This window comes from Accipiter gentilis, chromosome 2, assembly GCF_929443795.1.
Source record: "Accipiter gentilis chromosome 2, bAccGen1.1, whole genome shotgun sequence".
NCBI classification, from domain to species: Eukaryota; Metazoa; Chordata; class Aves; order Accipitriformes; family Accipitridae; genus Astur; species Astur gentilis.
This window is the reverse complement of record NC_064881.1, coordinates 22,489,513-22,516,094: the sequence shown is the minus strand read 5'-3', so window position 1 is coordinate 22,516,094 and position 26,582 is coordinate 22,489,513. Positions and strand designations below refer to the sequence as shown.

The 26,582-nt window shown below is 39.6% G+C and overlaps 2 protein-coding genes across 6 annotated transcripts in view; one reads left to right on the top strand and one right to left on the bottom strand.

The window, feature by feature from the left end:
- Positions 1-469: 469 nt before the first annotated feature.
- On the top strand, positions 470-11,166 carry IL7 (interleukin 7). Of its 4 annotated transcripts, none has more exons than XM_049823570.1 (5): positions 470-585; positions 3,920-4,059; positions 7,575-7,661; positions 8,438-8,590; positions 10,044-11,166. In XM_049823570.1, exons 1-5 carry the CDS (start codon positions 576-578, stop codon positions 10,194-10,196), a joined length of 543 nt encoding a protein of 180 aa, XP_049679527.1. In that variant the 5' UTR covers positions 470-575; the 3' UTR covers positions 10,197-11,166. The 4 variants fall into 4 exon arrangements, with proteins under 4 accessions (XP_049679527.1, XP_049679556.1, XP_049679546.1 ...); XM_049823589.1 differs by lacking the exon at positions 470-585 and adding an exon at positions 787-862; XM_049823580.1 differs by lacking the exon at positions 470-585 and adding an exon at positions 1,398-3,792.
- Positions 11,167-13,947: 2,781 nt separating this feature from the next.
- ZC2HC1A (zinc finger C2HC-type containing 1A) overlaps positions 13,948-26,582 on the bottom strand; it is a 36,975-nt gene continuing 24,340 nt past the window's right edge. The window contains exons 8-10 of one of the 2 annotated variants that reach the window (XM_049823211.1): positions 25,375-25,497; positions 20,491-20,598; positions 13,948-19,780 (exon numbers count right to left, since the gene is read on the bottom strand). In XM_049823211.1, coding sequence (XP_049679168.1) covers positions 19,594-19,780; positions 20,491-20,598; positions 25,375-25,497 — 418 coding nt within the window. In that variant the 3' untranslated portion in view covers positions 13,948-19,593. The remainder of the gene's footprint in view (positions 19,781-20,490; positions 20,599-25,374; positions 25,498-26,582) is intronic. The other variant, XM_049823219.1, reaches the window with a different exon arrangement.

Sequence of the window (26,582 nt, the reverse complement as noted above, 5' to 3'; positions counted from 1 at the left end):
CCGGGGCTCTATGTAACCCCCGCCGGCACGGCACGGCCCCGCCACAGCCGCGCCGCCCCGCTCCGCGCCGCTCCGCTCCGCGGGGATCCCGACGGCGCCCGCCGCTGTCGCGCTCCTCCGGGCGCGCCCCCGGCCCCGGCCCCGCTGGCGTGTCCCCGCCCGCCGCCGGTCCTCTCCGCCCGGCCCGGGACCCTCGCCGACCTCCCCGGTGGCGGAGCGGGGATGCCTCCTCCCCTGGAGGCCGGCCAGCCGCCCGCGCCCGCCTCGCCGCGCTGAGGCCGCGGAGCCCGGGGCGGCGGCGGGGAGCACCGCGGCCGCCGGCGGAGCAGAAAGTGAAAGTACCTGCCGCCGGCGGAAGCCCCATGGGAAAAGCAAAGCCCGGCCGGCCCGCAGCCGCGTCCCCCCCCGGCAGGCGGGCGGCGGGGGGCCGCTGAGCCCCGGCCGGCCGCCGCGGCTGCTCTCGCCCCCCACCCTGCGCGGCGCTCCGCGGGCTGCGGGCACCATGGGCGAGACGGCGCCGCCACCATGACCGCGGAGCCGCCGGCGCAGCTCCCTGACACCCCCCCCCGCGGACCATGTTCCATGGTAAGGAGCGCGCACCCCGCCGAGCCGCGCCGCGCCGCAGCCGCTCCGCGCCGCGGGCGGGCAGAGCCGCGCGGGGCGCCCCGCTCCACCTGCGCCCGGGCCGGGCCGCGCTGCGCTCCGCCGCGGCGCTCCGCGCCCCTCCGCGGCCGCGCTGGCTCCTCACCGGCTCCGCTGCCTCCGCGCTCCCGCCGGCGCCGCCGCCGCCTCGCCTGCTGTGGCGGCGCGGTGCCGCCCGGTGCCCTTTTAAACCCGCGGTGACGGCCGGGGAAATTCCCAGGTTTGCTGCTTTCTTTTTTCCCCTTTTCCCCTCAGAATGAAAGTAAAAGCGCCCGCTCCCCATCCCGCCCGCTGCCGGGAAGCGGGGCGCGGGAGCGGCGGAGGCAGCGGGACGGGACGCCGCGGGGCGGGGGGCGGCGGGCGGCGGCGGGGCAGCGTCGCTCCGCGCCGCTCCGCGGGCACCTGCCGCCCCGCGGGCCGCGCCCGGGGCAGGTGCCGCGCAGCGCCCGGGACGCCTCGCCCTCGGGCCGGCGGGGCCCCGACCCCTCGCCCGGCGGGCGGCAGCGGCGACCCGCGGCGCTCCCGCCCGCGCCGCCGCCCGGGTTCGGCGGGGCGGAGGGAGGAAGCGCGGGCTCGTTAACCGCTCCCCGCGGGGACTGCGGGCTGCGGAGCCGGGCTGGGCGGCCGGGGCCGCGGGGGGCGGCGGGCGGGGGGGGCGGGCTGCCGCAGGGAGCCCGCCGGGGCCGGGCGGGAACGCGCTTCCAGGCTGCCTGCGCGGGAGGGGGTTTTCGGCGGGAGAAACAAGAGGGGCTTTTTCGTGTTTGGAAATACTGGAATAGCGACTCTTCCCGGCTTTCCTGGGAGAATGTCTTGGGGCTTTCCAGGGGCGACTTACGAGTTGGGGGGAGTTTGCTGAAAGGATGGGCTGTTACCAGCAAGACACGCTCCCTTTCTGCTGAAGCGCTGCTCGCGTGGAGCGCTCTCGGTGCCGCTTCTTCTGAAGCTACCGAGCTTCAAGAAAAATCCTTTCGCTCCCCAGTCCAAAGCTCGCGGAATTTTTTATGACGTTCCTCTAATGGGTTCCAGAAGACTCATTCAGGAACGTCTGAGGCAGGTTTCATCGCGATCCTGCGATGGGTCAAGGGACCTCGTGAGCGTGCAACATCTCTTTCAGAATTATCTGCTTGCTTTCTGCGACTTCCTCATTTTAAAAAGATTCGCAATCCGTACAATACGGAGAAAGTAAGGATAAAAGAAGTGACTTTACAGTTTTCCCCTGTTATCTCCACCTGTTGCTGGACAAACCGAGTTTTAAGTGGCGGAGTCTCTTAGATTGATTTTAATTTAGAAGATTGTTATTTGTGTCTTTTGAAGCATGTTTTTGAAGCAGCATATCCGAGTTGCTTCTGTCACTGTTATTTGGAAACAAACAATGCAGTTCTTTTTCGCACTGGAATCAAGAGGTGCAATGCTATACTGGGAAAATGTTGTCCTCTAATTGAGTTCTTGCATTTTTTTGTCAACTGCTTTTAAAATATTAAATCTCAGTTCTACAAACTGATAATTCGCTTGGCACAGGTACAGTTAGCACAGAGATTTACAAAGGTAAAGCCCTGTGGAAGTCGGGTGTCCACTTGGAGCTCGAAGATCATAATAGATCCGCCTTACCTAGTTTTTATATTTACTACATGTAGGATCCGTTTAGGATCCATTTAGCTCTTCAGGCTAGATTTTCTGAGATATTAATAGACCTCAGTTGAAGGTTGGAAAATTTGGTTTGCAGGCCAGCAAATTTCCCATTAAATTTTGGCAGGCAGCTTGCACAGGAGGAATTTTGGAATTCAGCTTGCACAGGTAAAAAATTTCCAGTCCTGTTTCTAGGACAGAGGTGTACACCACAGCATGTTCTCAAGTAATCTATCGGAAGAGAAGGCTTTGGTAGTCAGGAAAAGGGGTAATGCGTTCAGCTTTGAAGCAGCAGTGTGTAGCGGGAGTCAGCTGGGATGGGCTGTGAGGGACTGTGTTCCTCTGAATGGCAGATGAGCGCATGGTGTGGCTGTGGTTCTTGCATCATGGAGGTTAGGTGGCTCGCTAAAGATTGTGGTCAAATTTCATTGCTTTCTTCTTAGTTACTCAAGATTTCTTTCTGCGGCTGGGATTTACTAGTGACACCCAAATCCAGAGACGCCCATCTCTGAGCGCTGGACTGACTGTACCCAGTGCTCTCATCCTCGACGGAGAGGAAGGAAAGTAGCAGCTAGGGTCAGGGCACCCCTTCTGCCTTTCCTGGCTGCAAGCCCACAATTACTCCGTATGCTGTTGTTACTGAGTAGCGGAGATGGGTAGAAATGCCTCATACTGGTCCAGGAACCTGCTGTGATCTTTGCTAATCCTCCAACCTAAATTTGTAGCCGTGGGGTTTTTTTTTCCCAAACCTTCCATTTAAGCATCATCCTAGCCAGTCTAGCTGTAAGCCAGAGTCCAATTATGACCTTCCTAATCCCGATGTCGTCCTGTACCCAGTCTCCCTCATTCCCAGCATCAGGCCAGTCACCTGCAGCCTCTGGTTACCCTGTCAGTCCCTTCAGGCTCTTTTGATATTTTGGTCTTTTCTCTCTGCCCATCCTCACAGAACTCATGTTTTCCTGGATGTCATGCAAGGACAGAAGACCAGGGTTCTGAGCAAAGCGTGATGGCCCACTGAAGGGAGAAACGAAGTGAGGGGCAGTGAGATTTGCTCCAAAAATGGCAAAACGTCTTGCAGAGAAGTTGTGTTGTGTTGCTGCCTTGTCTCATGTTATGGCCTCTAGTATGCATTTGTACATTTGGTCAGCCCAAAAATGTGTCTAAACACACTTTTGACGTAAAGATGTGTTCATGGGCATTTGAAGAATTTATCACATGAAAAATGGACAATTATGATGAGATTCAGCTGCAGATAAGACACTTGAATGTCTACACCAATTCGACTAAGACACTTAACTTGTCTACATATGTACTAGGTGGTTACAGTCCAGTTACGGTCAATGGAGAGACCTCGTCAACGCTTGCAGTGAAGCCTGCAGATGAATCCAGCCCAAGTAGACACCAAGTGGGTGGCCAGCTCAGTAGCTGTAGGCCCTTAACCACTCTGGCTAAATCATCCTTGAGTTTGAGGGAGTTTAGACACCCAAATAGCACCTTAATCTGGAGCTGAATCCTTCCCTCAAGGTACAAGTCATTTGGTTGTACAAAGATCCCTTTTAAACTATTTTAACAGGTTACAGAATGTATTTGTTAATGCAGCATACAGTCTATGGCATTTAATATGTACTTAACTGCTCTTGTTGTAATCCAGCTCTTTTTAGATCTATCTTTCGGGTTCTGCCACTGCTCCTTGTTCTGTCTCCAGTGAATTCATCTAGTTGTGCAATGGGAAATAAAACTGAAATCCGTGTGAAGTATGAGAATATACTAAGCCACGACGTTGATGAGCTGGTAGGTAATACCTCTTGGGCTTTCAAAAAAGGATTATTTTTAGATGATAGCAAAATAACAGTTAAAAAAGCTCTAATGTTAATATACAATAAAAGACCAATTTTAAATCACCATTATCCTGGAGTGGTGGCTTTATCTGAGGCAGTATGACAATTCAGTATCTTTAAGATCTGTGAAATATGTGGATGCTGCCTATTTGCATGTACAAATACGGTGATACAGGTATTTGTGCCTGTGCACCATGTAGTTAGACACATGTACCACTTGGCCCTAAATACTATAGTACATTAAAAAGTACTCTTTTCTGAAGTAATTTCATGACTACTTCTATTTATATCTTCTTATCAAGAGAAGAAAGCATTATACAATCTGTATTTTGTTCTACTAATTGTAGACTTCTTGACTGGAGTTTTGTTGTCCATTGAATACAAATGCACAGAGGCACAAAATCCATAGAAAAATAACAGTTTATTTGTATTTCACCTATTAATGTTTAGCCAACAATCAACTTTTCTAGATGGCAGCAGAGAAAAACTTAACTTTCTCAGTTGTCTCCGTTATGGCTTTATCAGCCAGATTTATTACAACTTTGCAAAACGGTATCGTAACAGTTTACCATTCCATGCCCAACACCTACCTTCCAACTCTTCATCATGAATTATTAACAATTAAATTAATCTGTCAAGAACAATTGCATGGGAGAAAGCACTTTTCGTAGTTGGATTAGCAGAGGCATTTCTATGAAAATGGGATTTCTCTGAGTTTGTCACTAAACAAGAACTCACCGTGCTGTTGCAGTCTTAAATCAAGATCTATTTGAATGAAATACAAATGATATACAGTGCTTTTCCAAAGGTGAAATCGGGAGCCATTGTATTTCTTCACACTTACAATCCATCACCATCCTTCAGAGCATTATGCCAGTGGTTTCCAACCTTTCTCTACCAAGACACATCAGCCCTCATCTGGAAACAAAATACCTTTAGGGTCAGGGAACAATCATTTGATCTTCAAAAACATTCTGATCGTGTTGCGTTTGTTGAGATTATGAAGAGAGAAGGGTACTTGTCTGTAGATAAATGACCTTATCCTGAATAAGGCACCAAAGCTGGAGAATATAATCACAGCCATATTAGAACGGATAAGTAGCCCCTCTAGTTTGTCACCTTATTTCTGACAGAGACAAGTGTTTCCTAGAGAACAAAAATAAACCATCTTGCTGAGTAGTTATAAGATAGCTGACCTATAAGAGAAAACAAGATGACAGGACTAAAAGCCTCCGTGAAGCAGATCCTGCTGTCTTCCTGTGGTGGAGAGCCATGAGGTGCATCCCAGCTCTGCTGGAGCTGCAGGGTCAGGGAAGCTGGGGGGTCTCCCGGGTTGGAGGTGGCAATGCCCAATTTCATAGACTTGGTGCCCCAGGGTGCCATCAAGGATTTGAATGGAGCAATGCCATTCTTCCAGACACATTTTGAAAGTCTTTGTCTTTTTAATTGTAATAAATATTATAGAGTTTTTTAGGAGATAGATTTTTTTAGGAGACTGTAGGAGAACTAAACCTGTTATCCAAATAAATAAATAAATAAATAAATAAAACCTTAATGAAATTATGTTTATGAAATGTAATGGGAATGTACTGAACTCTGAAGCTTTCACTTCCTAGAATAGACATGCGCAAGAAACTACTGTGTGTTTCTTCATTTTCCTGTCTTTATTTTTCCCAGTTTAAGAGAGATTCATTTGTCTTCTATGTAAAATCAGTGTATAGTCTTATCACTGTAACTTAACAGCAGATATTATGGACAGTGCTATTTGGGTAATAGCAGCTGCCCACCAGGCACTTCCCTTCGATTGCAGAGCCAAAGGCAGTAACTTTCAGTCCCTCAGCCTGACATTTGGAGGCAGTTATGGAGATGACCAGTGGGTTATGTACTAGACCTCTGTAAGTTAATATGATCTTTACGAATGCCTTTTTTGAGGCCAGGGTTTCCCTTAGGTTGCTTTAGTCACAGCCAATTAACTGCCTTCAGAAATGTTATACGTTACACTAAAGATGATCTGAGGAAGTCAGTGAGAACAGATAAATCCCTTAGCAGTTAGCGAAGGAAGCCACAGATATATAGGGTTTAGGGTGATTATTTATTTATTTGTTTATTTATAAATCTTGGTGCTGCTGGACTGCAGCAAAACTTCATTCTGCTGTGGTACAAGCAGAGATGTGCATTATCTTCCAAACGTCGGGGGGGGGGGGGTTTTGTCAGTGAATATTTGACTCCCTAAACTCTTGGTTTTGAAAACACTTCCTGGATGAAGTTCTATTCATCTCGGGTGAACTTCTGAAATACAGGCAATGATACACAAAAATCTGCAGAAAACCTTCAAGAATTAAGTTGTCTAGTGTGTTCATATGCATGCCTAAGTGAGGAGATCTAACACAATATTGTCATGAGCTGCCTTTTTTAAAGCCCTTCTGGTTGTATTAGGTTATCTGGATACAGGCTGAAGAAGAAAGCGAAGGAATTTTGTTGAGTTGGGTTCAGTTGTCAATGACAAGTGTCAAAGTAGAAGAACACCCCCCCCACATTGATAAAAACTTACGATCACGCAAAGGGAGCAAATGATATTGCTTAGGACAACTTCTGTTAGTGCATATGCAAAGTGAGTGCTACAATCTGTTTAGATGCCTGGGGTGTGTATGTATTGAAACAAACATTGACAAACATTGTATTTGGTGGCTGTGTACGATTTAAATATTCTTGTATGTTTTAAAATGCCAAAGAACCAAGTAGTTCAATAGAATATGGACATTTAAAATGAATAGCTTTGTGTACAGGTCTGTGCTCCCCAGTATGAGAGAAATACAGAGCTACTGGAGAGAGTCCAACAAAGGGCCACAAAGGTGATTTAAGGGACTGGAGCATCTGTCCAATAAAGAAAGGCTGAGAGAGCTGGGACTGTTCAGCCTGGAGAGGAGAAGGCTCAGGGGGATCTTATCAATGCCTATAAGTACCTGAAGGGAGAGTGCAAAGAAGACAGAGCCAGGCTCTTGTCAGCGGTGCGCATGGTAGGACCAGTGACAGGAGGTTCCCTCTGAACATCAGGAAACACTTTTTTCACTGTGAGGGTGACCGAGCACTGGCACAGGTTGCCCAGGGAGGTTGTGGAGTCTCCGTCCTTGGAGATATCCAAAAGCCGTCTGGACATGGTCCTGGGCAACCAGCTCTGGGTGTCCCTGCTTGAGCAGGGGGTTGGACCAGATGACCTCCAGAGGTCCCTTCCTACCTCAACCATCCTGTGATAGTACGTGATTCTGTGAATACCTTTAGAAAATGTAGCTGGATTGGGGTATTCTTTGCCTGCTTGCCAAAGAAAAGCTCGGAATTGTACGCTGACCCTGCTACACGTAAGGAGATGCTACAGAACAATTTAGTGTTGACATCGCCAGCTGTTAGTGAGAAGCTTGGCTCACTTGATTAAAAGTGCTTCCATGTTTAAACATATATGATATTTTACAGGTAAATATGTCTGCAGAGTATCGTGACAGGTGCTGCAAGAATAAAAAACATGAAAATAGCAAAGTGTTTTTCTGCAATGATACTCAGGTAAAATTTAACTTCTCAGAATTTACTTTAGAGAATACAAACTCAAATGGCTTCTTTGTGCAGTCCAGTCCTGAATAACATATTGTGATAGAACGTAATACTACCTTTTAATACTCAAATCATGATATTCAGGGTTGTTCCTTTTTTGAATTTGTAATCACACAATTTGTCAAGTAAATTGATATTTTAAAAATTAAAATATTAAGCAATTCCATATCCAAGAAATGCTTTTGTTTTTTCTGCTATAAAGATTCTTTTATATTTTTAATCCAAAATAGTACAGAAAACTTATTTTATTTTGCCAATGGAAGTAAACATAAAAATTTTCCAACATCTGTTTTCATTTCTCCACAGAAAATCATATTAGCCAAGCTTTTCACTTCAGATCGGAAAGCTTGAATAATTTGGGCAGATCTCAAATGACAGAAGGCACAATTGTCAGCTGTTGCTGCAAATTTTGTCATGACTTGATAGAAGAACCGACTCCAAAAAATCATTCACTGTTTTCCTAACTGCATCAGCTGATTTCGTTATGGCTAATATTTCTCCCTAACATCCTTACACTGTTACTATTACTACTACAAATTGATAACTTTAAATATTTTGAGGCAGGTAGGTCAGATTAGCCATGTGTTTTATTGGAAAGGATTGGCATTATGAAAGCAAAAGAAACTAATGGTAACTAATGGAGCTTTTTTTTTAAAGACAAACCAACATTATAAAGAACTAATGGCGCACAGACTTTTCAGGACGTATTTGTCTTGCTCTCTTTACAGGAGATAGAATCACTACAGAGTATGGCATGCAACATGCTCAGATTCTTTCATAAGCAAAAAATCAGCAAAGACTTCAGATGGAAAGCAGCATTAGTCTCATGTGGGACATTACAGGTTCTACAGTGCAAATGTGAAAGACATAAAAAAGAAAAGGTGAGTGGTAGTGATGGTCTACAGTTTATTGGAAGTATTGTGACTTATTCCGTAGAGCTCTTCAACACAGACTATCATATCTACCTCTTAAAGGTACAACTATCATGCACATGTTATATGCATGACGAATTTTGCTCTGTATAGCATATGTCTTGTAGTAGACATTAAGCCCAGTGCACAGACTATGACAAATGAACTGGAAGTCTATAGTGATGATACATATTCTGGTTCAGTACTGAAATACCTGAGTTAATTCTTCAGTAAAAGACAAAGACCACACTTGTGCAAAGAAGGCCTTTAACTTCTCTAGTGTATAAAATCATAGTTGTTACTTCTCATTGGCGTTCTACTCTAAGATTAATGGTTAATTTGGTTTGTTTCAACAAGCGATTAGTGGGAGTTCTCTCCTTTCCGTAATGCCTTTGATCTTTAAGCACAATATCTCAAATTCAACAAGAACAGCTAGATATGAAAATATTTGAATTTTTAGTCATTGGCAGAATCTGCTCTTTGATGCATCACTCGAATCTAGCGCAATGATCTACAGACTACCATAGCAAAGGAAGAGCGTTCTTCTAAGTGTGGCTCACAGTTAACTGTTGAACACAAAAATACTGACCAACATCAAAAAGCCTCCCCATAGGCACCAAATGATATAATTCTTTATGACTGGCTTAAATAGTTGGATTGAAGGCTGCATTTAACTCATTCTTTTTCTCCTTGAAATGGATACACTCTTATAATCTAGGACCAGCTCTTCAGAGTAATGTTAGCGTCTATATTTTGCTTAGCCACCTGTAGTGAATCCAACATTTGTCTTACCATAAAGGATATCCCAGTTAAGTCATAGAAGTCAAAGAGTGTCACTCTTGAAACTCCCTCCTAACCTCATGGATGTCTGGTTTTATTTAAAGACCGATTAAAGTCAGTTGGTAAAAATCATGAACAGTCATTGAATACGGACAAGAACCATGGTCATGTTGTCACTGGGTGAGATCCCGAATACTAGGCCACAGCACCAACCCCTGGGAACAGGTCCGTCTTGTTCCACCCATCTCAAGGTACCACAGAAGCAGCCACATCTTTTGAAATTTGGCTCACAATTTAATCGCCTTTATTTTTCCAGTCCTTCAAATAATGGGAGAATAAATTTTAAACCAGTGACAGAGGATGTACGTGTTCCCAGGTGCACACGCTGGTTTCGTATCTGCTGTGTGTTGAAGCTGCATTCTCTCAGTCCAGGGGGCAGGGGTGGCAGCAGGGCTGTGCTCAGAGAGAGAACGTCAGAGTGATGCAGACTGTGTACTGCCACGGCATGTTCCGTGCCTTAATTACCATGTAAGGCACCTCCATTTTTTATTGAGATGTCAGGGGAATCAGTGTGTTTTAAAAGATGTCTATAGGAAAAGAATAAGCCCTTCTCAACTAACAATAGCAAACTATTCTTTTTCAGGTTTGCACACAGGTAAATACACATAATACAGAAGACACAGAAACAAGTGAACAGTCCAAAAAGAAATGTAACCAAGAATTTTGTGAACTGAAAGAAAATATATCTAGCCTTCGATCCTGCTGGAATAAATTTGAAAAAATAATTTCCAGGTGATTCTAGGTGAATCCCGCTCTCTTCTTTCAAAGTGGCATTACTTGGTATCTTTGCATTTTGTATGCATTCTTCAAGTAACTGTCCTCGCTTATATGAACACTTTATGCCAGAATTATGACGGAAAGCTACTGTACCTTGTTCCTGGAGATCGAATAAACAGAAACGGCTAAACCAAGCTGCTGAAGTCCAAGAAGTGGAAACAAAAGACCAGCGTTTGAAACAAAGAACTCTGCAGAAGGCTGTGTCCCACCTTCGTGCTCTGGATTTTCTGATCTTTCAAGTCACTTTTTAATACCGTCATATGAAAGCAATCTACTTAAATGTCTACAGCAATTTATAAAACCGTCTTAGAAGCTGCAAGTGAAGAAAGCAATATGGAAAAGTAGCTGGTTTCTTTGTATCTATGCAAAATGCATCAAGGACGGACAGGACCAATGTACCAAACAAGCAGCTGATCTTGTGGCTGTTCTGCTGATGCATTAATGTTTTCAGTGTGGGTATCTAATACGTCTGCAAACCGATTTGAGTTTGGAAAAATAGGGAAAAGGTTAACTCCGAAAAACTTAGGAAGGGTACTGATTTTTGAGAGATGTAGCACACTTCTACTAGCTGAAGTAGAGGCGAGACAGCGAGAACTATGGAAGGTGAAAAAGGAGATGCCTGAATGTAAGTTTTTTCAGCTGACTGGAAACAGCACTAGCCTTATATATTTGGTTATCCTAAAGTTAGCTGCAGGAGGAGCTAGAATTTCTTACCTTCAGATTGTGATTTCTTATATGCAATGATTTTATATAACGTGTTTAACACATTAGACAAACGTGACTTAAAATGTGTGAATATTTTCAGAGAATAATATATTGGCATTTAACTAATAAAGTGTTCATATTTAATTTTGGATAAATAGAAGTATTTTTATAGTTGTTTATAACTCTTTTGCAGTTTCTTACTTTGATATTGTAACTCCTTTGGTAATAAAATGTTTGTCTATGGAATTGGGCTGTTGACTTTTTGGGTATCATTACTGCTTTTTTAGCTTTTTTTTCACAGCTAGTCATTAAAAGTACAGCAGGTAATGTAACCTCCAGCTGCTTGGGACTTCACATTATAAATTACCTATTTCTTAGTTGCTTGTAACCTGGCCAATTTAGGTAAACATTTCCATACCAGGTATCTGTCTTGGACTAAATACTGTGGGAAATCTTTAGTTAAGTCAGCCTGTTGTTTCTTGGTTTAGAATAAGGTAAGATATTCTTTTATTTGTGCTAAAAGAAATTTTCCATGGAACTAGTATGAAAAATGTTTGGTATTCAGAACAGAGACCTGAAAAATTGGTGGGATGTGCTTCAAAGAACTGTATAGGTCTCCTTTGAGTGAAATAAGATCGCTGTACTGAATCCATGAAACCCAGTGTACCCTACTGCTAATGGTAAGGGAGGAGGTTAAGAGCAAAGCAAACATACTGTTATGCTTTCCTGGAATACAACCCCTCCAGCCCCCCACCATCTGTGGTGAAGAGACTTTTTGAGGTAGGAGTAGTATCTTTGTCAAACTGTGATTGAGACTTGCACATATTCTCTTTAGGTCTTGATGCAAGAGATTGCAACTGAACTCCAAACACTGAAAAAAACCAAACCGAAACCCAACCCGTAACTCTTACATAATAGGAAAGGGAAACAGATTTCCCAATATCATACTGCAGATAAGAGACTGTAACCACTATTGTAAAGACTTCCCTGGAAATCCCTTCTACTGAAAGAAGTCCCAGGAGTCTAAGGATTAATTTTGTTTCTGAGACTGAAGAACAGTTGCCTTTTTTTTCTTTTTTTTTTTTTTTTAATTCAGGAACAGTTGAAAGCCAGGATTTACTTCCTAATAACCACTTGGCAAAGAAAGGTCAGTGGGAATTAAAAGAAAAACACACAGATGCAATATTAGCTACTACAAAACTGGAAGTTCAGTCAACTTAAATGACTTAAGCAGCAGCCCACAACTTAAATCTTGGGACAAATCAAGCGGTTTCAGGCCTATCCTGAGGAAAAGGCCAAGGTTAGATTCAGAGCAGAAATTCAAATTGAGTTGTTATGAAATTGCAGGGGGTTTCTGATTGCTTCTCTTAATATCCTGCCTGCCTCATTCTTGTTGCCAAATTTCTTGAGTCACCACTTACATGCAAGCACTAACTGCTAAACTCAGTGACTTGTGCTCTTTGATTTGTTCCTTCCATTTGAGAACCTTCTCTGGTCTCTCCTGAAATCACAAATGTGACAACAATAAACTGCTCTGCAGGAATGGGCAGAGGGATGAAAATCTTGCAGGGTATCACCACCATGCCTAGTCCTTGCCACTTCTGTTTATATAGTTATTTGGCCACAGCAAACAAGGAACACGAGTAGATCAAAACCATGATTTAGAAACACATGGAATTTATGGGAAGGTGTCAAGGGAGAACAACTTGGGTATTTAAATTCATAAAAAGAATTTTAGCACTGTTGTTGCAAGGGAGTATGAGAAAGCAGAAAGGGGTGACTAACCCCTGTGAGCAAGATAACGTTGCACATTTCTAACAGCAAGAATAAGTTGGGTGCTCTGTGGTTTATAATGAGAAGGAAGAACTTCTGGTGTTTAGGAAGCCAGATCAAGGAAGGCCACTGGAAGACAATGTTCAAATCTCACTTGACACCATCAAACAGGTGTGTACAGCTGTAGTTCTTTAGCTAAAGATGCAGCAGTGAGCCTCTCCTGGCTGGTTATATGTTTCCTTCCAGTTCTATCTCTCCAGCTTTGTGCTGAGCAAAAGAGATGTTGGCTTTATGACAGGTTTCATTCAGCAGCTACTTAGGTTTTCACTGGGGTTTATTTTGTTGTGGTGGGTTTTTTTGGTTTTTTTTTTTTTTCCCTCCCGCTATCTGATTGGAATGGTTCACAGTAAACTAGAAAAAAAGAGGAAGCCAGCATGAGGAGTATCATGGAATCTCAGTGGTGACAAGAGATTTTGCAGACTCTTGGCACATTAATTTCATCCGGAATGAAGGGAAAAATATCTGCCTTCCTCTGAAGAGGGTGTGGTGAAGTAAACAAAAGAGCCCAGTAGGAGGAACTTTCCCCTAAAAAGAGGAAAGAAAAGAGGAATTGGTCACTACTCATCTGTATTTAACAAAAAAAAAAAAATCAGGAACCCAAGCCCTTATTACAATTTCTGCTCACACCAGTGAACTTTACAGGAAAAATATAACTTCTGCTTTTTTTCCTGCTTAATCATTTCATCAACAAAACAGTGCTCTAATCTCATGAAGGAGAACAAACCCAGATCAAGCTCAGGTTAAGTATTATACCTTATAGCCTTATTTAAAAAAATCAGAATGATTTACTACAAGTATCAGAGTGATAAGCTCTACATAAACTAAACTCTCCATATAGTTGCGAAAAAGGAGAGATACAGAGTTAACTTTATATAAGCAGATTACACTGATTTAAATACCCGGTATAGCATGTTTTTCAAGGTGACTGAGGAAACCAAATCTCATCTTGGAAGTCAATTAAAAAACCCTATCCCTTGGAAAGAATAACTAAGTGGTTCTCTCCCAACCACTAGAAGACAGTGGATGGTCCTCACATCATGTCTGGTGTACTTGAGACCAAAGACATCACAATATTGTAAGGTTGAAATGATGTTACCTGTCCCTATGCTATTTTAAGACAATTTTACATTTGGCTACAAAAATGTGTGCATCACAAGAAGTTTTATTGGCATATTTGCTTTATTGTTAACAAGTGGCAAATTAGCATTAGGTGGCAATTTACATTTATTAATTAAAACAGAACTGACACTTTAAAATAAACATAATATACCAAATAAGATGCAAACAAACCCAGGAATTCTGAAAAAAAAACACTGGATGGTCACAAACACAAATATTCAATGTACTGAGGGCCAAGGCAAACATAATAAATGCAATGCTGACAAAATTAATCACCTCAAACACATGAATGAACACTTCATTTAAAAACATGGAAAATTAATAAATAAACTTATGAAGATACATACTAAGTATCATATGAAGGATGAACACCAAGAGTTGGAGCAATCGCATAAAGTAGGTATTGTAACAGTCTAGAATACTCAGCACTTTACAGATAGGACCCAAATCCATTCACGCTTCTGCCAGAAATCCGAATACAAATACAGAACTATGGTAAACCATGCACGACTATTTAGAACTTAAGTTCAATACTCAGCAATATTAAACTGAATATTTGATTTGCTGACTCAAAAGCTAATGTTCACATTGGAGAAATATGTTTTCGCTATTGATTATTTTTGTAGAGAAGAAACACTAATTAAGAAAAAAATCTGAAAAAGCTTTTTTCTCGCAACATGAAATGGAATGGAGGATCCTTCAGAAATGTGTATTCTGGAATGATGTAACAAAAACAAACCCCCACTAAACTAGTACACAAGAGCAATCTCTTCTACTGTGAATACTGGAAAGAAAATATCAACCAAGTTAACTGCTGAATACGGCTAGAGAATCTTTTACCTAACATTTCTTCCACTACCACAATTAGGTTAACTCAAACCTTGCTCAGTGGGTTGAAAAAAACCCAACCAACCAAACCAAACTAACCAGCAACAAAACCATCACAAGTTGGAATGAACTGTACTTGAAAGACAATAAAACTATTTTCAGAGTCACCAAAACCAATTTCACCAAAGATGAAAATTCTACCCTGCCATACAACCCATATAATTATTCATAGCTTAGTCAAACTGAAAAGAATTAAAGTTGAAAAAGTGCCAACATTAAAAAAAAAGCTTGTAACAAGTTTGTTCTTTACATGTATACAAAGCCTTTGTGATGGAAACTAGCACTTCTTCACAACTTTGCAATATGTAGACAATACCATTCCTTTTATACTCAGACTAATTACATAGCCTACATCAGCGTGCACTGCTACGTGCCTTGTTTATTAGCATTTAAACTACTGCAGTCATACCTCCTTCCACTGATTTGATAAGGGTGCATCACAAAACGGTTCTCTTTGCACACTACATTTCAGGCACTAACTCTCAGTTGCAATGGTGAATTAGGAGCTAGTCGCTCTCAGATGACAGAGAACTTCCATGACACTTGAAGACTGGGTCAGGTCTTAAAATACATTTTGGAGTTACTAGCCTGTGAAGCTCGCTACCTGCAGCAGTCGTGGAAGAGCTTGAGCAGCCACTGCCTGCAGCACTGCAAGAACAGATTCTGCGCCCAGAGCACCATGGAGAGCTCCCCACATGCCACAGCCTGGTTCCCAGCCAAGGTTGAGCCTTTCAAATCCACTCAGGGGAATTTAATGGCTCTTTGAGCGTCTTTGGCAAATTTGAAAATTTCTGCCTAAACGTTCACTTCATAGGTACAAGCTGAAATGGTGGCGAAGTACCTCCCCATGCCCACTTCTCTGGAGTGGTGTGTAAGACTGAGGGTATAATTATCCACACAACCATATGCTTAACTTGCTGTATATTTAGAGATTCCGGTTCTGAACCTACCTAGGGTGTGACTATCATGCATAAATATAAACTTGTGTAAGATACATCATATAAAGATTAAGCCTTATGCTATGTTGGTTTTACTACTGAAGCTGGTATTTTTCGTAACTCCACTGCACTTTTATCAGTATAGTTCCAATGATCTTACACTCCTTTCTGGTGCAGAGGTTATCCCTTGTGTAACAGATTTTCACAAAAGCAGAATGGGAATGCTAACACCCTCAGGACAGACCTCAAAAACAGCCTTCTCCTTGTTTCTTTATATGGAATTTTACCTTTGACTTTTTTGCTGCCTTTTCTAATTGAATGGAAGAACCTCAGTAATCACATTAGGAAGATCTAGTGGCAGACAGTAAATGAAACTGTCAGACATTGGTATAGAAATCATTAAAACAATCACATCGATAAATTTCACTTTAGATGGACAGAAACTGCAATAGTCTACTGTCTCAGGATTCACAATCCTCCAGTAGCATTCAGTCCTGTTTTGTATCAACTCTGCTTTTGCAAAACCATTTTTTACATTTGTATAACTTACAAGTTCTCACAAAATACACGTGTGCTCACACGCACAACCCTATACATATATATATTTACACACACAGAGAACTGGAAAGACAGATGCATAATAGAGTAACCATATCATCCTCATTTTACATATAAAAGCCTAAATTCCTTAGAGTTCAAGTTAAATATCTGTCAACAAGGCATCCAGAGGATGACACTAGCTAAGTTTAGACTCATCAGTGAAGTACATCAGCAGTGCATAGTTCATCTAGGGGGTTTATCTTCACAATTATCAATATTTTGATTCTTAAGACATTTCGGAACACTCTTTTCAGTATACGTACCCATGTTTTTTCCTCCCATGAAAACCAAGGCATAAAGGCAGGGCGGGGGGTTAGGGCAAGTGGGTTTAGATGTAGGTGATTAATAAATTAAATTTGGGAACTTCCTGACACATCTAATATACCTAAAGATTCAAAATCCAGAGTCCATCTCCCTTAACAGGTTTTTTTTTTTTTTTCATTAAATATAACAAATTTGTTTCCAATATTCAGTTCTGCAGGGCCATTATGAAAACAAATTTATTTCCTAACAAACATTCCATTGAGATGGAATTACAGCAATCTGTGCGGATAATTTGTGTAATACAGTCTATGGTCCATAACATCAGAGACTTTGGAAACCCATGTCATTCAGTAACAAAACCAGTTGATAAAGTGGAAATATACTAGGCCTCTGATAGTCTCACTATGCTGTAGTAAACTGCATAGTCAATTATATTTTCATTGTCTGTTTATATTTATTGTAGATTCAAAACACATACACATTATCCAATGTTACTATCAACAGTCATTTATGTTTCACTAGATCTTGTAAGGCCAAATCAAAGTTCAGGAAATCTTTTAAAAATTCTTTCAGTTCAGGTTAATCCCCTGTCTAGTCTTTGCTATAAATCATAGAAGTGTAAATGAAGTAAATGATGCATCACTTCAGTGATTTACTAAATGCTGCACTGGAAGCAAAGAGTTACACAAACAGCTCAAAAAGCAGAAATTACAGTAATTGTATGTGGATTGATCTGAAACTAGAAAACCTGCCACCTACATTTCAAAGGAGAAACAACGTTTTTTTCTACAGTTAAAGCAATCCTGGAAAACCTAGAAGGTATTTATTTCCTTACTAAACTTTCCCTTTGTAGAACGCATTTTCAATAAATGGTAAAATGCATTTTTCCAGCAGAAATAAAAAATGGAAATTCATCATGTCAAAGGAATTCATTCCTCAGTAGATTCACTAACTGATCAAACCAATTCTGGACTTCTGTCTCCTGATGGACACTCAGCTTGCAATAATTCAGTCTGCAGAGCTCCATGGCCCAAGTCCATGGCAAATTTTCTAAAGCAGCCTTATGTATGCAAAGGATGCAGTATTCCAATTTTTCCAAGTACAGATATGAATGTGCCAAAAATATTGATCCTAGAACCTAAACTACCTAGAACATAATTTGACTAAGATTTGTCAGTTCTAACTATCATTACCAGTCATCCATCCTCAGTAGCCAGCTTATGCAAATTATAATAAAACAAGACTACAATGAATGAAGGATAATGTCTAAAAATAATTTTGTATAAAAAGTGTAAGACAATTCCACACCATTGAACTAATTCTAAAACATCAATAGTTTGTGGTCTGCAACATGACTACATCAAGTCTCTTTAAATCTCTCATCCTCCAAGACTGGTACCTGCTTTTGGAGATGCTTTTCCTCAATCATGCTTTCTTCAAAATTGGCCCCATTGATAGTAAACACAAGTTTTGAGAATGCAAACAATGATCATAATACTATCATGGAACACTAAATTATATTTTGCATAAGCTACAAAGAAATTATATTAATTGATACTAACGGTGTTTGTGAGCTGAAATAACAATTTCTGACAAAAAGAGTGTATTTATTGTGGGAAAGGCACAATTAAGTTATTTCAGATTGTTCTTTCACGCATAACTAAGATGGTGCCAGTACTTCAAAGCAAAAGTTCACAAAACAAATTACTACACTCAGATACAAGTTAGGTGATTCGGCTTGTGAATAGTTTTAATATCTTGTGTGATTTATAAAAAAGACAACAACAACTTCCAGGGCCTGACCCTTCTTCCCAACGAATTAATGTGAAATCTGTTACTAACTTCAAGAGCCTGCTGTTCAGAGCCCAGGAACACACAAAATTGCAAAGAAACATGTAAGATATTAAACACATAAACCTATGGAGCACAGTTACTCCATTATGCAGTCATATGTAAGCTGTGCTATTTGCACAGGAACAAGAATAAAAAATAGTCACTACAATCAAGTCCTACTGCTCTAATTGCATACATTTTTATGGATTTTTTTTTTTATTGGATACATCAGGAAGGCTGTTTTCAAAATAAGAGTTCAACATTTAGGTAGGATAAGCATAGACTTTGTCTCTCCTTCATGAAATGAGGGAAGAGAAAAAAGGAGCGGGACCGTCAGAAACCTTTAAAGACAAAAAGCACAAAATGTGCTAGTCATGGTGGAGCACAGGAGGAGGAAGACAAGTATTTCTGAACAAAAGGAACTTAATAAAATGATGATACCATATTTTTTCCTTATAAATACATAAAAATATTAACATGTTCTTATTAGAAAACAGAACATGGAAAGCCACAAACAAAAATCTTGCTTTTCTTCTTACATGTGAACACAATTCTCAGGTAGTTTTTCCACTTTGATTCTTTAAAAAAATTCTAGGAAGTAACTGGAAAGTCCAATTAGAATACTAATGTTAAAGAGTTTAAAGGGATCCAGACTTTCTGCACTTTGAAGTAGGAATTTACAAGGAGTTGCTCCTGTTGTTTTGACTTAGAACATAGCATTTAAGTTACTGTCACATATGAAAGAAATGCCTCCATGGAGAAACTTTTGAAGCCCAGGTTCCTCATGGCTGGTTCCCTATGGGTATTATCCTACATAAGTGATGTAAATAATCTTTTATCTAGTAGGATTTATGAGAAGAATAACATTGAACCACTTCTGCTACCTAAGTTACTTAACACATTTTTACCTTAATTTTAAATATTTCCAACAGAGATTAAAGAGCATTTCCTTGAATGGCACAGTTTTAGGTACCTACTATTTTTATAATATACAGTATATATATTTGTTTATAAATAACCATGTAACCAGAAGATTGCACTCAGAAAATTACAATATGATGTTTCAACATGTTTGCAGCATGAAGTCTAACTGGAAGGAGTGCTCTAGCTTTCCATGCAGCAGTACATAGCGATGCTTCCGATTTCTCATTTTCTTTTTTGCTTTTAAGAATGTGTTCACACAACCATTCTTCGAATTCCACACTCACAGCAAAACTTTGCCCATTCCACTGGATACCTTGTTCCACATTCATGGCAGAACTTTGATAACTGTACAGGTGAATTTCCTTCGCTGTTTTTTGAACTTCCTCCATTGACTGAGGATGTGTAGTCTCCACTGTCATACCCAATTTTACCTTCGGACCTGAAAATCCGCAGATAAAGAATATTCTCTGTAACTCAGTTCAGTACAACTTGATGCAAAATTATTCTAACCCTTGCAGTGAATTACTGCTATTGTTACTGTAACTTTCATGCTTACACTTCCCATTTATTTATAGTGGTATAACTTACAACTCTACCCAGACACCCCTACTTATCTCCAGATATCCACCTTACCTGCAAGAAAACAAAAAATGCCAAAATTTTAGGAGCAGGATCAAATATCTGATTCACTGATTAGAATAACTGGAGTGTTTGAAAACTTAAAACTTAGTTCATCAAAACAAGAAAGGCTAAAACAACAATGAAATTTTTATCCTACCCTTTAAAAGGGCAGAGGGCAGACAATTTGTGTGCATAGCATGCAAATTCCATTCAATTTCAACTGCACCACTCACTTCCCATTTGAAAGACCATTCACTTATTTTTTCAACAGCTCTTAAGAGTTTTTTTGACATTTCTAACACTGTCTTCTGTGCATATCTGAGAGAGCTGATGACAAAGGTGTTCTGTTAGACAATAAATATGCAAAATATATCGACTATTAAACATATGGCTATATGGCTAAATAATATGGACAATGAGTTGTCTGTTAACTGCAGAGAACAGTATTTTCCCCAACTTCTTTTGTAGTAAGTACTCCCCTTTAATGAAGGTTCTATTGCTGACAAAATCCACAAAGTTAAAAGCTACCTTGAGTAACTGTCTGAATTGCTAGATTTTCTTTTGTTTGTTAGAGCACCCGTACTCATGGTTCTTGCCACACTAGGAGGGGTTGATGTCCGTGTTTTTGTTGCGCCTCTAAAACAGAATAAATATCTGATGATTTATATACAGACAGAAATATATACAAGAATATGCATTTAAAATGATATAAAAAAATGAGTTCAACAATCTACACATCAATTAATTGTATGAAGAATGTAACTTATTTCCTACCAAGAGAAGACAGAAGAGCTTTGGCATGAATTTGCATGGTTTGGGCTGAATATGACTTGAATCTCACAATGTCAAGCTAACAGAACAGCAAATCCCTTCCTGTGCATGTGTTTCACTTCCTATCGCACCAAAATACAGGTATATCCTGCACTACTTGTTGCTTAGTATGTTCTAATGCCTACCTTGACAGACTACAAGTCACTTTTTAGGAGCAGCAGGGCTTTCAGAGAAATTGAGAGCAGCTGACTGCAGGTCTTAAAAGTTTAAAAAAAATGTAGAAAGGATACCATATTCTCAATACTTTGTGACCAGTATGAAGTGAGTCACAAGACTTTTTCTTCATAGCCACAGACTTTATTTGGGATGCATACTTCTCAGGTAATGCTGTAGATCCTCTTTCTTCAAAGCATAAGTATTATATTTATAAATATATATAGAAGCAGGAGAGAAAAGAAAGTCTACCCAGCTGGGCATTAGGGTCTAATTTTTTTTCTAGCCTGTCAGTGTTCTTAAAGTTGGCTTCAATAGTACAACCACATAGCTGTGAAAGCTGCTTCCCTCAAGACTCATGGGTTTTATGAGAAGCCAGTATGCAACGAATAGCACATCCTAAACATACAGAACATCTCACTGCTTGCTTTGATGAGAAACATCAGAACCCCCTGAAAAAAAAAAAAAAAAAAAAAAATCGAGTAGCACTAAGAAAAAGAGATAGGAAGGGACATCCTTTTATCATCAGAGACCAAGGACAGAATTTTTTGTCATTGCTCAAAAGAATTACCATTCACTGGGATTTCTTCTTCTTTGGCAAGACTTCAGTGACTATGACATCTTGTGCATGACGCACCAAGTTTTTGTGTCCTCATTCCTCAACACTGATGCATAAATGAAATTTAAGTTGGGACTGGGTCATGGGACATTAAAAAAAAAATTAAAACAAGACTTCATTTAAAAAATTAGTCACCAAGAGCCCATTCAGCAACAAAAACCCAAAAGTTATTTTTTTCTTTTTTTCTTCCCTTCAGATGAACCTAACTGCTCCTTTCAGCATTATAAACTTGGTCTTGGTTTGGTTTTCAAAGTATATATAAGGAAAAGCATTCAAGTCCAGTAACTTCAAATGCAACATTGACAAAACTGAGGAACATAATAACTCCTGAATTTTAGACATGTTGCATAAAATACTACTTCTTTCATGTTATGAGCATAGGCTAAAGATGGCTTTTCAGATCCTTCCATCACTGTAACACTTCAGTAGAAAAGTGATCAAATGATTAAACACAAAAGTGGAAATTCGGAACTGAATTCAAGATTAAATCAAGTGAAATTATATCTAACTAAAAGTATTCAAGTTTATCAAGAATGGCTTCTACATGCAACAGGCAGAGTGGAACCATCAAAAATTCCAGCTCACTGGGCAGAACACCAATGTTCAAACTTCTCCATTAGTTTTCCCGTCTGCCCTCCCATTTAGCAAGGAGATTCTAAAGATGGTTTTAAATAAAACAAATACTGTGCAGACTGAAAAGCACTACCTAAGTTGTATCAGAATTAAAACCTATCAAAAGTTATGTCAGTCTTTCAGGAGTTACAGAATTTCAGGATAGAAGTTCTAAATGTAACCTAAATTACACTGTTACAAGTGTGCACAACAGTACAAATGCTAAATACTCTCTCTTGTGTTATTTCCCCCATCTCGTTTTAAACTGGACAAACAGACCTTTGCTTATAATTGAGTAAAATTCATTAGAGCTCAATAGTGGAAAGAACATATTGGACTGTTAGTTTACTTGTTATGGAAACTAGAAAAGCATATAAAGAAAAATTCAGCTGTAGACACAGAAAAGGTATGCATCATCATGGATCAGGGATGATCAGACAATAAGGCAAACAACAGAATTGTGTCTCAATTTCTGTTTAGACAACTCCAAGTAATTTAAAACAATTTTTTCAAAAGTATTACTGACTCAGTTTTCTCTGGATTTTCAACTTTGGACCAACACACTACTTTTTCAAAACTAACAGCATTAATTTCTTAAACTGCAATTTTTTCAGGGTGCACTTTGAATCAATTGTTTTTGAACACAATGCTAGGAGTCCTAGATATTTGAAAGAAATCAACATGAAAAATTGTCCGCTATTCTTTCCTGTATTTCAACTGTTCAATTCTCTAAAATATGTATAATATACCCTCATACTTTGAAAATTCACCTTATGCTTTAATACTAGGTGTATACTAGAGAAATTTCCCAGAAATCAATGTCTTAAAAACATGATTTGTATGGCGTCTAGTACAGCACACAGACCACTGACTGAACCTGGGGGGGGGGGGGGTGCAGAATATTGAAAAGCCACATTGAAAGTACACTGTCCACCCGTCTATTGAGGGAAGCAGAGTCCCATGAACAGACAAAACATCATTCCTTAAAGGTTTAACAGGATGTCTTAATTCTGAAGTGTTTAAAAATAGCTTTTACAAAATTTCTGAAGATTTTTTTTCCCCAATTAGTTTTCTAAAAACACAGATAAAAACCAAATCTATTTTCAGACTAGAAACTTTAATGAGTCTTATAGTTAACTGCAATGATTTCTGCCATTTTTTGAGTAAATCAACAGAAGTTGCAGGCTGCCACTGTCTACAACTTTATTCATCCCAGATCTAGAGAAATAATTAGCATCAGGTTTCATGTAGATTTGATGATAAATCTTGAAATTGCATCCTTAAGTTGCAATCTGATCTCTAGAGACAGATGTCTTCCAACAAAGTCAGACATTCTTGATTATCCGAACTTTTGCCACCAAAGCTTGGTCTCCTCCAATCTGTCCAACCTCTGCCACTTCTATCTACTTGTCCAGTTCTGTTGTTTTTTTCTGTTTGATTGGATTTCTTTCTTTGTTTTTGCAAAGCTATATAAATCCTTGTTCTAAGTTGTATCATGTGAAATATTAATGGAGCCCGACAGCAGATGAAGTTGTGTACCAATGCCACCTTGAACTCTTAAAATCCAGGCATACCTTTAAAGATGTTTATTATCCATTCTCAATTTCAAAAGAAGTAACACTGAAGGTGACTCTGCTTCCTTAAGCAGCTCATGTTGTACATCTAGTTGAATTACCACTGCGTGCAAAATGAAAAACTGAAAAAAATTTCTAAAAGAATCTTGTCTTTTCCTATTTATGAATTCACAATTTGGTTGGATTTTGTCATAAAATGCTGAAATATCAAGCCTGCTTCCTAGACAGGGTGTTTTCAGATATTCTTGAGAGCTATCACTGTCACAACAGCTCATAGTTCTGTGCAGAATCATAAGTTCCTTATGACTAACAGCCAAAGTCCAGAAACCTTTGCTGTGAACTGTAACCATCCACATTGTTATACTGAATTTAACAATGGCTAGTAGCTATTCATTTGTCAAATGATGTTGGCCCACAACATATCGAATAACCTCCTGCAAAGAAGGTACTTTTAATTCACAAACTCAATGGACATTTGAGTAAGAACAACAGTGATGTTATGAAGAGCAGAATAAGTACCTATACTCTTAAAGAAGTTCTTTTAGCAAGAAAAATCAAATCACTGCTCTATGCATAGGGGCTATTGTAAGCACATTTAGTAATTCACTCAGCCAAATTTTCAACATCTTAGTAATATATTATAAAATGAAAAACTGACCTAATTTTTGATGGTTCACAGGATTTATAGCTCTAACCAAACATGCAAAGGAACAACAACAACAACAAAATTCTGTTTGTCTAAAAAGAGCTCCATCTCTTTTCATTCCTTTTGCTTCTTAAAGTAGAAACCCAAGTTCAAATATTCTGGGCCTGTCTCAAAGATACTTCAGCTTTGGTTATGACACTAAAACAGCACTAAGAGATTTAGACACATTTCTACTATTTAAAGCATTACATTCCATGTATGTGCCACATAGTTCATTACTAATTTCTCTATTGCAATATACTGTAAGGTATTGCTTATGAAGAATCAGCCTATTTGAATTTGGCATCTTCCAAATTATATCAAAGGGTTATCTACAACACAGTATTTATTTCCTTTTTAAAAGATTGGAATACCCTTTCTTCCAAACTTAGATCTTAAATTTTCTGAATATTCAGAAGTCTTTATATGATGTAAGTTGGACTTAAATAAAAGACTTTACCTCTCATTACAAAGTCTGCCTGGCTTACATTCTTGGACCATAAGAGCTATCTTACAGTAGGAAAGAGATAAATATTTGACTTTAAGAGAATAAAACTACTTTGTCATAAAACATTTGCCTGTAAGGCAGATACCTGTACAGCTATCAGGCTTAAATGCTTACTTCAGCTTTACATGATGCAAATTCAGTTTTATCTCAGGTTTACAAAGGTAGAAGTTCATTACTCAATCCATAATCAGTCAGTGACAGAGGAAATAAAATCTGAGAAAAGTCTTCATCCTTCCTGTCCTACTATGAGGCTGTTTATCTAGCATGAAACAGATACTTATACTAATTACATTATATATTTTTCTCCCACAGCATTTGTATTGAAGACATACTGGGCAGAAGATGTCAGTCAAGGTCACACTTACTATTCCAATGCTTTGGAGGAACATTTCTGCAAAACAGATAAACCACACTGATTTGTAATACTTACTTCTTTACAGGCAACAACTCATTTGGTCTTTTGATGGTACTGTCTGTTTTTGTATCAGTGTCATAATACCTTTGCACATCTCTTCCAGTTCGCAGTGGTGGGCCTAACTTGTCCATCTTACTACTAAAATATATAAAGGGGTACTCATAAGGAGATTGCTAGATTGCTATTCAAGTTATCGCAAAAAAAAATTACTCACAGTTAAATATTTATATTCCCAAAGAATCCCCATTGACTAAAAAAGTGTACAAATCCAACTTTAATAATCCACCAAACAAAAGGGTTCTTTGTCCTTTGAAGACAGGATTTCAGAGACTTATATTTGGATTAGGCTTCCAATGAATATTTTTTTTATATTCTTTTTTAAACCAAACAAAAAATTACTGACAGTTATCCTCACAATCTGCACAATGCACTCACATTTGGCCTTTTTTCTCTTAAGAATAGGTCTCAATGTCAAACTTATCACATCTAGAAAAGGGGGCTCATCATTACAAGTCATAGTAACTGTATTAAGATGTTAGAAAATAACAGATGCAAGTACAAGCCTCCTTAACTTTAGAATTGGCAGGAAGGAAAATTCTTCCTTTTTCACTTTTTTTTTTCGTGAAGGCTGAACATTGTGCCCAGAGAGAATAATATGCCTTCCATTCTCTTTTCCTTTATGGAGAAGAGAAAAGAACATAGGAAAGCCTGAAAGAAAAGCAACTTTGTTTTAATATCAAAAAATTCACTCACAATAGATGGTAGTGTACACAAAGGCAATACTTTAATACTTTTTTTTACTATTATGCATAAAATTACCAAACCAGAAAGAATAAACCAAAAATCAAATTTTAAAAACATTAAATAAATAATAAGAAACCCTGAAATAAAACACACCACCATCCCTCCCACACATCATCATAAGGAGAACTGTAGCTTTTGAGAAATCACAAATTATATTAGAAAAACTAGGTCTTCACGTGAAGTTCTGCATTTTTATCATCTTAAACCATAGAGTAAAACCTGCTCCTCTACCTCAATAATGTAACCAAAGTTTCTTCTTCTTACAAAAAGCCTAGTAACTTAAGCCTTAACTGGAAAGTGATGACACTTAAGAGTATTTTTATTGATCCTTCTGAAATTAAAGAACTATAAAGAAACAAACCAATCAAGATCAATGGAAATGTCTGGGTAGCTGAAGCTTAACTCTTCTTAAGCTTCCC